This window comes from Phaethon lepturus, unplaced genomic scaffold, assembly GCF_000687285.1.
Source record: "Phaethon lepturus isolate BGI_N335 unplaced genomic scaffold, ASM68728v1 scaffold5390, whole genome shotgun sequence".
NCBI classification, from domain to species: Eukaryota; Metazoa; Chordata; class Aves; order Phaethontiformes; family Phaethontidae; genus Phaethon; species Phaethon lepturus.
In genome coordinates, this window is record NW_010512460.1 from 10,007 (window position 1) to 25,061 (window position 15,055).

The window sequence follows — 15,055 nt, forward strand, 5'->3', positions numbered from 1 at the left end:
GCCTAGGCTCGTCTGCCTGCCAAGTTCAGCTCTTGATTTTCCTTTGGAAAAAACTTACTCCTGGTAAAACTGACCGGCCAGAGGGGCTGTTGTAAACAGGAGGCAGAGACATTTTAGGTCACTCAGGAAAAAACACAAAACCATAGCTCCTACACCTGCACATTCGTGGATTCTAGTTCTCACAACTGTCAAGTTGAAGCGAGTTCAACCGTCATTCAACAGTATGCCTGAGTTGAAGAGCCTTCGCCTGCACCTCCCTTATACAGGCTTACAGAACAGCGACCACATTAATACTTGGGCACCATTTTTTCCCCCAGATTAAAGGAAAAAGTTACCTTTGATAAAAGGTGGCAAGTTTGCAACACCTGAAAATGAAGTGAAGCAATCCAATCAAAAGTTATTTGTCACAGCATCGATCTTTACTGACCAGTGAGTTTTTCAATACACAAGAATAATAGTTCTGGATTGATTTTGTTTCTATACAGAAGAAACCCCCAATCCTTGCTTTCTGGAATGACATTTCTCATTTCTTGTTGGACAGAGTACTGAAATATAAAATTTAATACTATATGAACAATTTCAACAGAATATTTAGTAAAAGGGAGTAAAAATTTTAATACTTTTTTAAAAAGCAACATCAAAAAGTGCATTAGGAGTAAAATCCAGGTGCATTCAATTGTCTAGTCTGCAATATCACTTATTCATTCTCTCCTGTGACAAAGAGGTGCACATTTTTCTTGGACTGTAGCATTTGAGCTGTGCGATCTATGCCAACCACTGCAGCCAATTTCTGAGCATCATACTTGGAGTAGAGCACAGTACAGGTCCAAGTAGCATCTACTCCACTGTCTGTGGCCTTCATCATATTACAAATCTCACTGTAGAAGTGGGAGTAGGTTGGTAACTCATAGAAGATGAGGTTCCTAATGCCTTTTATGGTATACCTGTAGTAGGGAAAAAAACCAAAAAAGTAACTTTGTTGCCAATTTTTACAAAATGTGCATGTTAAAATGTCAATCCTATCTCAGTTCTTCCAATTTCCATTAAATTCAACGCACATTGGTTGTAACTCAAATCTACAAATCCTGTGTCATAGACTGAAGATTAAACTTGACACGGATGTGGAAGTTAAGGGGAGAATATCCAACACCGCCAGGCACAAAGACTTCCTCTGAAGTACAGACCACCACCAATTTCTGCAGTATTCAGCCTCTTTAGCTTGGATTTTAAGGCAGTGAAGCTTGATCAGACTGAGCCTTATGAAACTTTTTGTATTTGCCAAAACATCTTCTGCTAATAGAAGAAAAATGTTCTGTTAGGAACTTCTAACTGGCTCCAGTCAGGACGCAGCAAATTTTCCAGGTGGCCTCAGCTTGCTGTATTGCATTATTGAACCAATTATGTACCTTTTTACAGAATTTTATGTAATTATTGTGGCACAGATGAACACAAATAAAAGGCACAATGAATCACATCTTGCAGGCTATATCATCCTGTCCTGACACCAGTGGAACTTGACAGCGGCCACCTGGCAGGCAGCGGAACTTCCTGAATAAAGCCGGATGCATACCAAAGTATTCGAGTCTCCACAAGGGACTGCCGACAACATGCAAAGGTTTTAAAGTAAACTGAAAGCTCTTACTTCAGTCAAAGAAGTCCTCAGAGAGATCCAACAGATTCAAAAAAAGCAACATAGCCCACCTATGATTAAGGTCAGACTCTACTTCCAAAACAGCACACACGCAACTCAAAGGAAAACTCAGTCTACGATTTACCTTTTGTAAAAGTGGAAGCGCTCGGTGAACAATAAGAACTGCTTCTCTCCCTTGAGAAAGAACCGCCTTGCTCTGCAGACACCAGCCTTTTTAGTGTATTCACAAATGTGAGTAAAATTCAGCTCCTCTTTCTTGAAGTAATTTCGAAGACGCACATAGTCAAAATACGATGGAACATAAATGAGCGTGTGTGACATGATGGCATCGCGGTACTCAGGCAAAACTTTGTTGATGAAAAACTGAAACCTCAATTAAGAAAACAAATAGGTTTTAAACAGAGTTAGCATTTAGCTTTCCAATACCAATATGATCTCAAACAGGAATATCATCAGACAACACGCTACAGCAGATTTTGACTACATTTTCCTTCTTTAACTTCACAGGATTCCTACACGTGTAGAAGATAAAAGGCAAAGGCTTTGTCAGCACTACACAGTTACGGCAGAGACTGGTATTCCTTTCCTAGACTTTATTCTCCAGTGCCTTTGGCAAGGAGAAGTTCAGTATTCCCCTCCACCTGTGCAGAGCCTAGCCTGCAGCTGAAGACTCATGAAGGTGTACTTTTATGGTGAAATCACATTGTGCTCTGCAGGAAACAGTACGCTCAACTAAATTCGAAATTGCAGTCATTAGGGCATAGCAAAATAGCCTGGAACACAGAGTACCTTGTATCTATTACAGAAGTTACATTTCCAGCTTCGAGCCTCCGAAAAACATGAGGAAGCTGGACCAAAACGTGGCTAATGGAGCCACTGAGCGGTACGTTGCGGACAGCCACCTGCAAGATGAAAGCAGGATGTTTAGGGAAGCAGCGTTTCAAAGGCAGCCACACTCCAGCCAGCTTTCTGCTCCTAACTCGCACCCGCATGCAGTGCCCAAGGCTGTTTTTAAGAAAGCTCCAATACAAAACCACATTCATATAGACACACACCAGATTTGTTAAATATACATGCTTATGCCCCGACTTCCATGTATTTGAGATGGACAACTAAGGTTTTTACTTTTCCTGTTTCTTTCAAAGTAATAGCAGTTTGTACTTCTTATACAGTAGGAGGAAAAAAAAAAAAAAGCAGGTAAACCCTCCATTTAACCACAAAATAAATAAACCAAGATAGCCTGTGCGCGTCAAATTAAGAAAAAGCAAAATATGATTTCTGACATGAAACAGCTACCCATGAAAGGAAAGGATCAAGTAAGTGTCGCTGCAAGAAGAGTTCTTCATGCCTTTGGCACAGCATTAGAAATTGTCATGCAGCGTCACGGAGGTTCAGACTGAAATCCTTGGATAATGGAAGTGACTGGCACAGTCTTTCCACAACTGAGTTACGGAATTTTTCCACACGCTGGGTTTTCTGTTCCTCTCCCCCTCCCTTACACCAGCATTTAAAAGAAGGCTTTCAGCTCATCTGTGAACTCACCTGCCCCACGTAATTGACGCAGTGTTTGTTGAAGACAGAGTTAATCTGGGGATCCTGAAGAGCGCTGAACAGCAGCGTCTGGCGGTAGTACTTGGACCAGTTATTGAGATTCAGCATTCGCACTCGGGAAAAGTCTACCCCATGGGAATCCAGAGGCAGCAGATTAATGTGTTTCATCAGGTGCTGCACAGAGAGATGGAAACACATCGCTACAGACTGACAGCCTTGCACCCAGGCTGCCAGAGTCTTAACTGCAGCAAGAAAGGGGGCAGGGACAAGTAAGACAGCACAGAATATAAAAGAATAGTAATCTCCCAAGACACGACTGTCTGGAATTTATTGACCACAGCAAGAGTAATTTACTTGGATTTCACGCCACAGAACTGAAAGCTGCCATCTCTTTAGTCATCAGTAACAATAACCTTTGCTTCCAGTCTCCTCCCATGGGGCAAGTATAATGGATTTATTTGTTTGTTTGTTTGTATTTAAGTCAATGGGCCCAACATTTCTGAGCTAAAAGAAGCTCAAGTGCAGTTCCCATTGCATTCAGGGAGAGTTTGGGTGCAAGTGAAGAAATTAACTTCATTTTGGCCTCACTGAATGATGCCTTGGACTGGCATCACTGCCACTGCATGGCAGGCAGCCGCACCCAAAGGGAAAAGCAGGAAACAGGCTACAGGACTGATTCCTTGGATATAGTGTAGGCTGATGTGCCTTTCCTGGGACTCCCCGGGCAACAAGACACATTCTGGGCTCATTCAAAATATACAGTAACATCATGCTGTCAAAATGCACGGGCCCAGGTACCTCAAAGGTGTTTCTAGGTAGGAAAAAACCCCCAACCTTTCAATCCTGAAAACTTTTATTAATCAAAAGCCAAAAAGCATCGGTACTACTGCATACTAGCCACAATCCAAGAGCTGTATTTTCATTATATGTACAGGAAAATCCTCATACTGTTTAACTTCAGACATGACTAATGCTTGGTATCTCCACAGTCAGTGGAGACAAGCACCAGCTCCTATTGCTTTCTGGAGGAACCTGAATTAGGTTGTAGAGATTCCTCACACTGCAATCTGACTGAGGCACTGGGCAGTCAGACATCTGGCATATTTTCTCCCAGATGTGATTTAAGGAACCATCATTATCTCATCCTGAAAGATAATTAAAACTGTACAAAAAAAACCTCTGTTGAAATATGCCACTAAAGCACCAAATACTAATATTTATCGAGAACAGGTGCTGAATACTACCCAAAAGCCTGTAGAAAGAATATTCTTAGTACAAGGAAAATAGCAGGGTAGCAGGAAGAAAAGGAACAGGAATACATGTCTGGAATCAAGTCAGTAAAAAAAATAGCAATACTGTTCACAGCCAAAACGAAGTTCTATCAGACTAACGAGACACAGTACAACACAAAAATTAATACATACGGAAAACGCACCAGAACATGTTCCCAATTCTGCATCAGGTAAATATCTGCTTGATCAATTATGAGAATTTCTATTGATGACAGAAAATCAAAATCTCTCTTTTTCTCCCCCTCTGCGCCAATAATAGTCCTCATACCCAGGGGAGAGGCAATGATGACATCCGATGAGTAAAATGGCGCATATAATCTCATACTCTTTTGAAGAATCGCAATGCCTGTCCGACAACAACCAACAGCATATTCTTAGTTAAGGTCAATTACCAACCATTTCCTTCCAGCAGGCTCTGTAACAGTAACTCCCTATACTTCCTCTCCCTTAACACATACAAATGATTATTGCTGGACAAAACCAATCTGCCTGAAACTCTTCTTCCCTGAAAAGTGCTTACCCACCCCCATTTGACAAGCATTTGGCAGATTTTCATGAAGTTCGGCAAACTGTTTCAGTAGTACTTTTTTCCAGATCTTTCATAGCCTGGACAACATTTTTTTAACTGAAACACATTCATTTGTGATTTTCTGCTAAAAGGGTGGAGGAGGGGGCTGAAGAACTTAAGGGGAAAAAAAAAAAAGAAAAAGCAGAAATGATTAACTATTCCCTTCTCCCTAAATCCTGGACTTTGGTCTCTGCCATTAGGTACTACAGTAACCGCTATGTTAATCCACCATGAAAGATTCAGTGTTGACCTTCTTGACTATAAACTGCCTTTATTCACATGGCCACAAGAGTTGCTACTAAGACACAAAGTGTTCTTCATGTGACAACAACTGAAAGCACAACCAGTCTTGCACCTTCCCTGGCACTGCTTCTCACACCACACATTGCAGTGTACATGCTGAACTAGCTGATGCATCACCTCTCATATTAAACAAAGAACAAGGAGGTAAAAAACTCCTTTGATTCCTTATGTTGTAACTACACGGCAACCCTGCTAGGACCCACAGTTTTCTGATCTTAAAAATCCAGGTAGTCTGGATTGTATTCAAATCACCCCACTACAGTTTGCCCCACACAGGTGTCTTCACTTCTCCCCCTCTCTGTGTGAAGCCAGCTATCACAGGCACAGCTGAAGGCACTTGCAAGAATTTCACAGAGACATCAGCAGAGACCTCTCCTGCTATCTATTTTAACCCAGTGAGAAAACTGGGGGGTGGAAGGCACAATTGGTTGAATTTCCAGGAAGAAGATAGCACTTGTCGCAGCATATACACAGGTTAACACCACCAAGTCTTTTTTCTGTTTAAAAATGTCAAAGGGTGGTTTTAGTAAGGCATAACAAATGTGCTTTAAATTAGATCTTTGTGCAGAAGTAACAGAGTGTGAGGTACAGCAAGAAAGAATAATTTTTCTGCTTCTATGATTTGCTTCTACAAGTAACAGCACTGAAAGTTTCTCCAAGCATTTCTTCACACATAGTTAAGTGGATCAAGCAGACTGTGGCATGGGAGAGGAAAATTATTATGCTACTGAAAGTAAGATGCTCTCAGCCAGAGATATATTCACTGGGGAAGGAAGAAAGACTGAGTGGGACCTGCTTGCATCTTCCGCTGTATCATTAAACCTCTTGGGATGCCAATTTATCTTTCAAGGGGCAGTAATTTCAAAAGCCTCTGATCTGTCAAGTTAATTTAGAAAAATTGCCTACTCATCATGGCAGCTCCAGGAACCAAGCCACTAGCTAATTCTCTGCATACTGAGTTACTAAAACAGCACAAGATTACAATATTATGAAATAGTCTCAAATCTGATGCTTGTCCAACAGTCCTACTGCTGCTTTCATGATAACCATGGGCAGCACGGTAGAAAACTGCTTTGCTCAGTACTGTGGTTTAGTTTTGTTCCAACCATTACCGATTACAAGAGACATTGTGAATAGGCTGATTAAACCCAAAAGATTTTTTTTTCAATAACATGAAAGACTTTGCTGCATAAGCAAGGCTATCCTCTTTAAAAATGAGGTGTGGGCAGTCCTGTGACGATAAAGCAATCATTGCATTTTAAGTGATTCTGAACTTCTTGTGAAAATCATTACTTCTGTATTTTCTCTTCCTTTTTAAGTTCTGGCAAGGCAAGAAAGATTTTCAGAAAAATCAAAGTTGCCAGTGCAAAGCCAGCATGAATACCACAGAGCCTAGAGTCTCACCAGAACTTCCAGCCCTGTAGCTCCTAGACATTTAGGAAGAACCTGTTACTTCTCAGTTCCTTACAAGCTAAAAATCATCTGTTCAAGTAGGTCATTACCAATTCTGAAGTGGTCATCAATGTTGCCAGCAAAGACAGCTTCATAATCTTCAGGTCTTTTCAGGTTGGGGGGCTTCTCTTCTGGGTCAGAGCCAAACTCCCCTTTGAAGCGCTTTTTATTACTTACATCTATTTTTCTTTTGTCATTCACTTCAAGAAGGCTGATGAAAATATGCACAATTCGTAAAGCACATTCCCTGAAGGGCACTATCATCAGTACCTGTGCAGATCAACAGAACACAGTAACCCATAAAATATGAACACTCACGGTTAACTATACGTTAAACAAGTTTTTTTACTTAGATCTGCCCCCATGGGCATCCCAATAATGGAAACAAAGCAATCCTGACATGCAGCAAGGAGGGAGGATATGTTGGGATGCAGTGTGCTCATGGACAGGTACTGGCCAGCAGCTCAGTTTGGTTCCTCATCTCACACCCAGGGTACCATTACAGGGAATTGAAAACTAAGCATGTTCTCCTGTTCTCCCTACCCCCCCAAGTAAGCAAGAGCTCCCACAATACACAGACAGGGTCAACAGCTGGCTCCTGGATGGATGGCAATAGCCTCTGCACAGCACTCTGAAATACAAATATCTAACTGGGGAGTCAACACAGAAACCAAAGGCATTTGCCAGACGTGCTGCAAACAATGAAACCCAACTCTGAATCTGTTCAACAGGTAGTTGGCACCACCGGTGACAGGCTAGCCTTAGCTGAATCCACCCGGTTATCGACTAGAGGGTGCTGTGAATCCAGGGAGCCTTGGTTTCAGGCCCGCTCCACCAACTGTGATGGGTGGGCTTGACAATGGGACTGGGATTCCCTGAGGTCTCCCTTGGAAGGATCTTTCCAGGCAGGCAAGTCCTTACAAATGCCTAAGGACAAAAAAATTTCTGTGAAACCCCACATTGGGTGACAGCCTACGCTACCTGAACTAGCACTGAAGATCAGTGTGGAGGCACCTTTCTATACTGGTAGATTTAGAAATGGAAGCAGGAAAAGGCGACATGTCAGTCTGTAGTGATAGGGAGACAAAGAAAAAGAGAAGTCAGACTCATGGCTCAGCACAGAAACAGGCTGGCTAACAACCCTGTGCCCACTGCTTCTCAGCGTATTTGCCCTGGCTGTGGCAGACAACTTCCAGGCACGATAAAGGGATGTGGAAAGGCCCAGGCCCAGGAACGTGTCACCTGAGAGCAGCAACAGAAAGACTTTTTGATAAACTACCAGGATGTTTATACAGCCTGATCAGACAACCAGGGTGGGGATGGGGGAAATCACATTAACGAAGCTCTCTTACCTTAGGTCTAGTGAGCCCCTGATCCCTGTAGTCATCATTGTCCGTCCCTGGCTTCCGGTCTCTTCGTTTGGCATTGTTGCTGAGCACCTGGGCGTTTGCCTTCAGAACATGGTTCAAGGCATGCAAACAGTAAGCATGCCGGATTTCTTCTCCATTTGTTAAAGCGTTTCTTTCTGGATAGAACAAGTCCCGGTATGTATTCATGATACAGAAGAGCTCTCTTTGTAACGGGGTAAAAGAGGGATCACTTTGTTTGTTCACTGAGGACAGAAATTGTTTATTCACTTTTGGCCAAGTGGATTCTAACGGCTTGTGAAGATAAAGCTGTTTCACATCAACTTCTTTGTCTGCTTTCAAAGTTTTATGTTTCTCCAAAGTAGAAGAAAAAGTTAGTTGGCCCAGCCTTGGCCACTGAAAAAACACAAAAAACACAACAACAAAGAGGAGTGATATGTACCAAACTTAGTACACTTAAAAGCACATCACTGCAGCTGGCAGTTTAATCAAGTCAATGAAATTTGAGAAATTATCTTTTCATAATACAAGTTGAAAGCTTTTTTTTTTTTTTCAATACGCCATCTCTTCCTTAGAGTCTACAAGGGTAAAAAACAATAAGCTTGAGCTCAGTAGATCTGGATATATTTTGCAGTGATGTGTCTGTAACTGTCCTCATTTTACAGATGAGAAAACAGCGCAAGGGGGAGGATGTCATTCCCTCCTAATCCATCCAGCAAGTCAGTGGCACAAACCAGGGACACAATGAGCACCCTGGCATCCGACTACACTTACAGACTAGCCACACTGAGGTACATACTTTGTTTAAAGACGAAAATGAAATCCCATTAGGAAATTGTGAATCAGCTGCTAAATGCAATCTTGTTGTGAGTCTGCCTGACTTTGAGGGCAAACGCTATCGGTGTAGCAGGGGAAAATTCTAAACTTTAAGCCTTCTGCCATGTAAGTTGTCCCTATCTATCTCTGTAAAGTAGCTACACCAAGCAAAGATATATCATGCATTGCTTCAGGTGACACTGGTATTTTTGGCCACCATATTCCAGAAAAGAAAAAAATAAAATAAAAATAATTAAAAAAAAATCACAGCTTTCTCTCTGACTGACTAACCATTGGATATCTTCCAATGAATGTCACCCAGCATACGGCTGACCAGAATGCAAGGCAACTGTCCAAAAGAAAATCAGATGTGAAAAAGTTAGGAAGCAAAGGTTTGTCTAAAAATGAGTATTTTGAAAACCAATATTCTCTCTCAAGCAACGAGGTGGTTCTCTGATACTGTAATTCACCTACTATTTCCAGTATTAACATTGTAAGTATTAAATTCCTCTTTACTGGCTTGTAGTCAAGAGATACAGTCATCCTGAAGCTAGAACACGAAAGTGCATCACAAGTACTTTTAAGACTGTACATGGTCACCTGGGTCACAAGTTCAGCTGCAGAGCACATATCTGGTATCGTCCTGTTACCACTAGGAAACCAGTCCCGTTTCCACCTGGTGTCAAGAGTACTAAATCTGTGGTTTTGGGACTACAGATCAAACTCTAAAGCTATGTTTTTCAGATGTGTTGCCATATGCCTACATAACAGCAGACTTCAACTCTTGCTTAGCCCTAAGTGAAGAAGAAAACACTTCAGCAACAACACAGCAACAAAATCTTGACAATTCCAGTGCCAACAGCTAATAATAACAATTATGAATCTACTTCACTTGTATAAAAAAAGACTTATTTTAATCCAGGCATCTGTAGGAAATCTGGATGTCTACAGAACACTTACCTTGCTTTGACTTGAAGTTTTAGGAAGCATAGACATTTTTTCTACTTCTTTTTCTTCAAGTTCTTTGTCCATGTGCTGTTTAAATGGATCTATTTATAACAACAACAATAACAAAAAAATATCCTGAGAACTACTGCAGCTAATACTGGAATCAAGTTGCAGAATGGATTTGCAAATGACACTAAGAGTTTCCATGCTGGCCAACACCACAGTTAAAACTAGTTATTTCAAAGCACTTGGAGATGAAAGAAAAGATGTCAAATTCTCTCTACAAGAACAGAGAGAACAGATCTGACAGATTGCTTTAAAAAAAGAAGCACTTATGGAAGTACTAGAACTTTCAATCACAAAACAAATGTTGGACAGGAAAGCAATATGTAGTAGAAAACATTGTGGCAATTTTCTGCCTTAAGCTCTGGCACATCCATCCCTTGCAGGTGAAATAGGCTGTCAGTAGTAAAGACCCAAGTGAACTTACTGCCCTTCTTAATTTAGAAACAGTTCTGCCCAGGGCTTTGCATCTTTGGCCAGTGATATGAATACAGTTTGTGGTAAAGCAGAGAAAGATAGGCAGGTTTTGGGGAAGGGAGGCAAAAATTGCCTGAAGTAAGCAAAAGTCTGATTTTTCTCATCAGCAGTTCTTTTTGGAACAGAGAGGCAAGAAACTGTAAAATCATATTATATTCAAAGACGCTGACATGCACAAGTCACACGCAAAGCTTATTTTGAAAACCAAGCTCTGTACGCTGCTCGCAGCACAGCAGCACTCACTGCATAAAGAAAACTAATTAGCGAACACTAATGCTTGCCAAAGGATATCTAGCCCACACACAAGTTATCCAGACAAAAGTCAAGACATTTGCTCTTACAGTACTGTTGAGAATATCTTCCCAGCAATGCAAATGAACAGGATATCATTTAACTGTAATACAGGTTCTCTCTTCAGTTGAGTTTTACTGATTCCAGCATTTGTCAGATAAAGTAGAGGGAATAATGTGAAGCATTTTCTGGAATTCTGGTGATCCCAGGACCAGAGTAGATACCCACCCCCTTTCTGCTATCTTAGGTGACTCATTTTCTGTAACAGATTATAAAGCCACTTCTAAGCTACAGGAACCCACTGAAAAGTAGCGCATCATTTATAGGTTGAACACAGCTTAACAGCTTTGTTAAGGATACTTAGCATGCAGCTGGAGAGCTACGGTTCTCATTAACATGCAATGCCAACAGCCTAAGTAATATTCTCATGGTAACAAGAATGAGCTGTTTTTTCTATCACATGGCCCTTTGATGCTTCTACACATTTCATGTATCAACTAGGCTGCCTCAACAGATCTAATGTCAGCTGCTGCTCCAAGATGACAAGCCAGCATCACTAGGGATGCTACAAACATATTTCTCTCTCTTAAACTATGCCATCTGATATTAAAACCACAGAGCATAAAATATGAATAGAAGCTCTGCAAGTGCCAATGTGTGGCATATCACTGAACAATTGCACACCCGTGCACATAGTTATTTGTGTTACACGTGGTGGGACAACTCCAACACTGAAGCTCGGACTGCAGCCATCAGTGCGCTGCGGTGTTGAGATTCTGGGCCACACCCTTAAAAGATACCCCACAGATACTCCACTGATGCCTCATGACTTCCTGATCCTGGTGCAGACTCCTCTGCAATAATCTTCAAAATTCAGAGAGCTCTGAGCATTTGTCTAAAGTATTGTGGCTGCCCCAAGCTTCCCAGAATCTCACCTCTTAACTCCACTGAGTTGTGAAGGATGCCCTCACAGGTCAGCTTTGTGATTATCTCCTGTGGTGTCTGTGCCAAGAGTATCTTCCACAGTCAAGCGCAGGCTTGCAGGGCCCTTCATATTACACTGGCTTTGTTAACTACTATTAAAGCAACAGAACAAGATGACCCCCCTCCACGCACATTTCTAGTTGCTGATATTTCAAGCTTTATTGGTCGCAACAGAAACTATGCACAAATCCCAGTCCACAGGGGCTGCAGAAAACAAACGGTTCAGCTACACATCTGCACGAGTGTTAAGTGTCCCTTATGTGACCAGCTCACATGTGGGCAATACAATGAATAACATAGCGGAAGAACTCCAAAGCTATACAACGTATCATTAGGGTGTTTAATAATTTACACATTTATGGATACTCCTCTAGAGGCAGATCGCTAAACACAAACATATTGTGTTTTACCTTCTGAAAAAGCTTGTGAAGAATTGCTGTCTCTCTTATCTGCATTGCAATCTCCACTCTCCTCTTCCATGAAATTGGTTTCCAAGCTAAATTCAGATTCATGTTTCACATCAGTAAACTCCTCAATTACTCTGTGACTTGGGTCACAGGAGGTATCCGTGCCATCAGCCTGCTCCTGGCCAAGCATCTGCTCTGCTGCGTCTGTAGCTGTGACTTGTTAGAGAGAGAAATGGGTTATATTCTCCTCGAAAAGTTGCTGCCTATAGCCAGCCTTGCTGGCTAGGTTGTTCCCTTTGAGTTACCAAATTTTTTTTCTCCCAATACTCTATCCAAAAAGATAAAATCAAGCTTTGTATCCTACAGTAAAGATAACTTTTGGATAGTAGGTCATAAGTTACGTAACACACAATATGTTTCCCCAGAGAAAATTAAAGTAAGAACCTATTCAGGGAATGTAAATTTTAGTTTCCAAAGATCCCAAATAACTGAAAATAATAAAAAGCTTCCTCCTCTCTCCCAGAATTTCTTTGCAGAATTCCATGAATGAGGATGCCTCATCATAAAGGAGAGGAGGTTTCCTTCCAATTTATATATTCTTTCCTCTGCTATGAGGCAAACCTTCCCCTCCTCTCGGTGGCAGCAGCCAAGCCAGATGCTGTGTGAGGGAACAGCTTGTGTCTCCCGTGAGTGGGTGAGAACCCCTGGCATGCTGCTCCATGTGGATTTCCTCTGTGCTGCCGCACAAACAACATCTGAGGAAGCAGCAGCGGGCTGTCTGCTGGAAAAAGAGCACAGCTACCCTCTCCCCTGCTAAATCCTTCAGCAGCTGCTGCTCCCACCCACACAAAGGCAATGGAACAACAGAGCTTCCACTCCAGAAGAGCATGCAGCCAACAAGCCAGTCTACACCACAATCCTGGCAACGTAAGTTATTCAAACTTTCTAACTGAAACAACATTTACCAAAGCATAGGAAAAGACAAACTACCTTCTTCCTGGTCTGGTACATCATTTTTATCTTCTTCGCCTCCACCTACTTCCCCAGACTCCTGGGACCCTTCACTGTCCATTTCTGTCTCAGTTTCCCCAGCTTCTTCTGATTCACTTTCATCTTCCTCTTCCTCACTCTCAGACTCAGGAGAGGTCTTCAGGGTAGCCAGGAGCTTATGATATACAGAGACCTGTTCCACTTCAGTCTCCGAATCGCTTTCTGCACTCGATTTATCAGAATTCTCAGACTAGAAAGGAAAACACAAGTGTAACAGCAACAACAGTAACACTGTTAGGCAGCAGGCAAATGCCTTCACCTCTAGTTCATGTGTTATGTTTTCCCTCTCCCATCCTACCCTTATGCAGATGCAATTGAATTTTTCAAAAATCATCTTGGTAGACTTAGGCTGAAATGCTTCATGCTGCACTGATTTTACTTAGAACATCACAAAATTTGGTTCTTTTAGTTTCAGCTGAGTGAGGACACTTGATCTCCACAGACAAGGCATTTACTGAACTGGCACTGGATTTTCTTAAGAAAACCACACATTGAGCAAAAATTGTAGGAGGGTGCACGTACAAGGGACAGAGCATACTGAAAATGCTTCTGGCTTTCAAGAAGTTAAGTGAAATAGCTATCAGTTGACGATAGTCCACCAGGGAGTCTGTCAGGTTTGGCTCAGCTGTAAAGCTCTAAGCTTCTAACAAGCCAGACTCAGAGTCAATTCTGCCCCGGGCTTGCACAAACCGACGACAGTGTGCCAGGTTACAGCCAAAATTATAGTGAAAACAGGAGTATAAGCACAGCACCATTTACTTCTTTTTTAGCTCCTTTCAGCCCAAAGAGGGAAAAAAAAAAAATCAGTAAATACGATATTAATGCACAAATGTTAAGGAAAACAAATGAACCAGAATAATGAATTTTTCCACATTAAAACTTTGAAGTCTTTTATTAATCTGATGATAAAGGAGGTTAACAAACCCTGACTGAAGGAAAAGTAAAGCACTAGCAATCTGAAGAAGATGAATGAGCATTAACATATTTCTTAGTTCAACAGAGAGCAAAACATCTCCTAACTTGTGCAACGCCAAGTTTATTAACATTATTAAAACAAGTTAAAGCATGATTTACTTTTCACTGTAACTAAGTAATACACAAAAAACCCAAGAAGAGCGATGTTATTTCCTGCTGCTTCTGCCCTCTCATGGCATTAGTTTTGAGTTAGACACTATAGAGAACAATTCAGAGCCACACAAAAATCACATTCATTTTTTTCTCTAAAAGCAGGTTTTCTAAAAGGAGCAATTTAATCAGCCTGAATAACTCTGTAACATGAAATGCTAAGTGCTTCACTTCACTGAACTACACAAAAATGAAGTAAGGAAGAAATAAATATACATTACCAGTTCACAGATTTGAGTTGCTTCTGGTCTTCCAGAAACCCTGAAAAGGAAGTACTGAAATATCTTACCATGTCAATGATGTTATACACAAGATGAAAGAAATTAGTTACAGAAGTCTTAGAGCAGTTAAAAGAAAGCTTAAAACCAAAGCAACATGCAGTTCTCCCTAAGGAAACAGACTTTGCACTTACCCTTGGAGGCTATCCTCTCAAGCAATGCTACACTCTGTATATGAAGACCAAGCACTCAAGCATTATAACTGATCATGAAGTGAAATGTTTTAAAGCAAAATCTGGCTTTAATCAGAAGATGAGGTATTAAAAGGAATCTAAGGAATCTAACTACAAAAGGGTAGTTTGTATAACAGGGCTAAGCAGAGCAAGAGCCTACCTCTAGCACTAAATATTCATCAATGAAGTGGGGAAAACATGAAAAACAGCGTTAATTAGCCAGTGTTGGGACTGCAATTCTGCCACCAAGACACTCTAC

General features: G+C 41.4%; 1 protein-coding gene across 1 annotated transcript; it reads right to left on the bottom strand.

Moving 5' to 3' along the window:
* Nucleotides 1-410: 410 nt before the first annotated feature.
* DIEXF (digestive organ expansion factor homolog (zebrafish)) lies at nucleotides 411-14,606 on the bottom strand (the record flags this gene model as incomplete). The annotated part of the gene is made up of 11 exons (XM_010287037.1): nucleotides 411-944; nucleotides 1,776-2,021; nucleotides 2,441-2,553; nucleotides 3,194-3,376; nucleotides 4,638-4,840; nucleotides 6,868-7,087; nucleotides 8,170-8,580; nucleotides 9,961-10,049; nucleotides 12,174-12,380; nucleotides 13,161-13,410; nucleotides 14,567-14,606. Coding segments are annotated over 11 exons (2,209 nt in total), but the record flags the coding sequence as incomplete, so codon positions are not given.
* Between the last annotated feature and the right edge of the window lie 449 nt (nucleotides 14,607-15,055).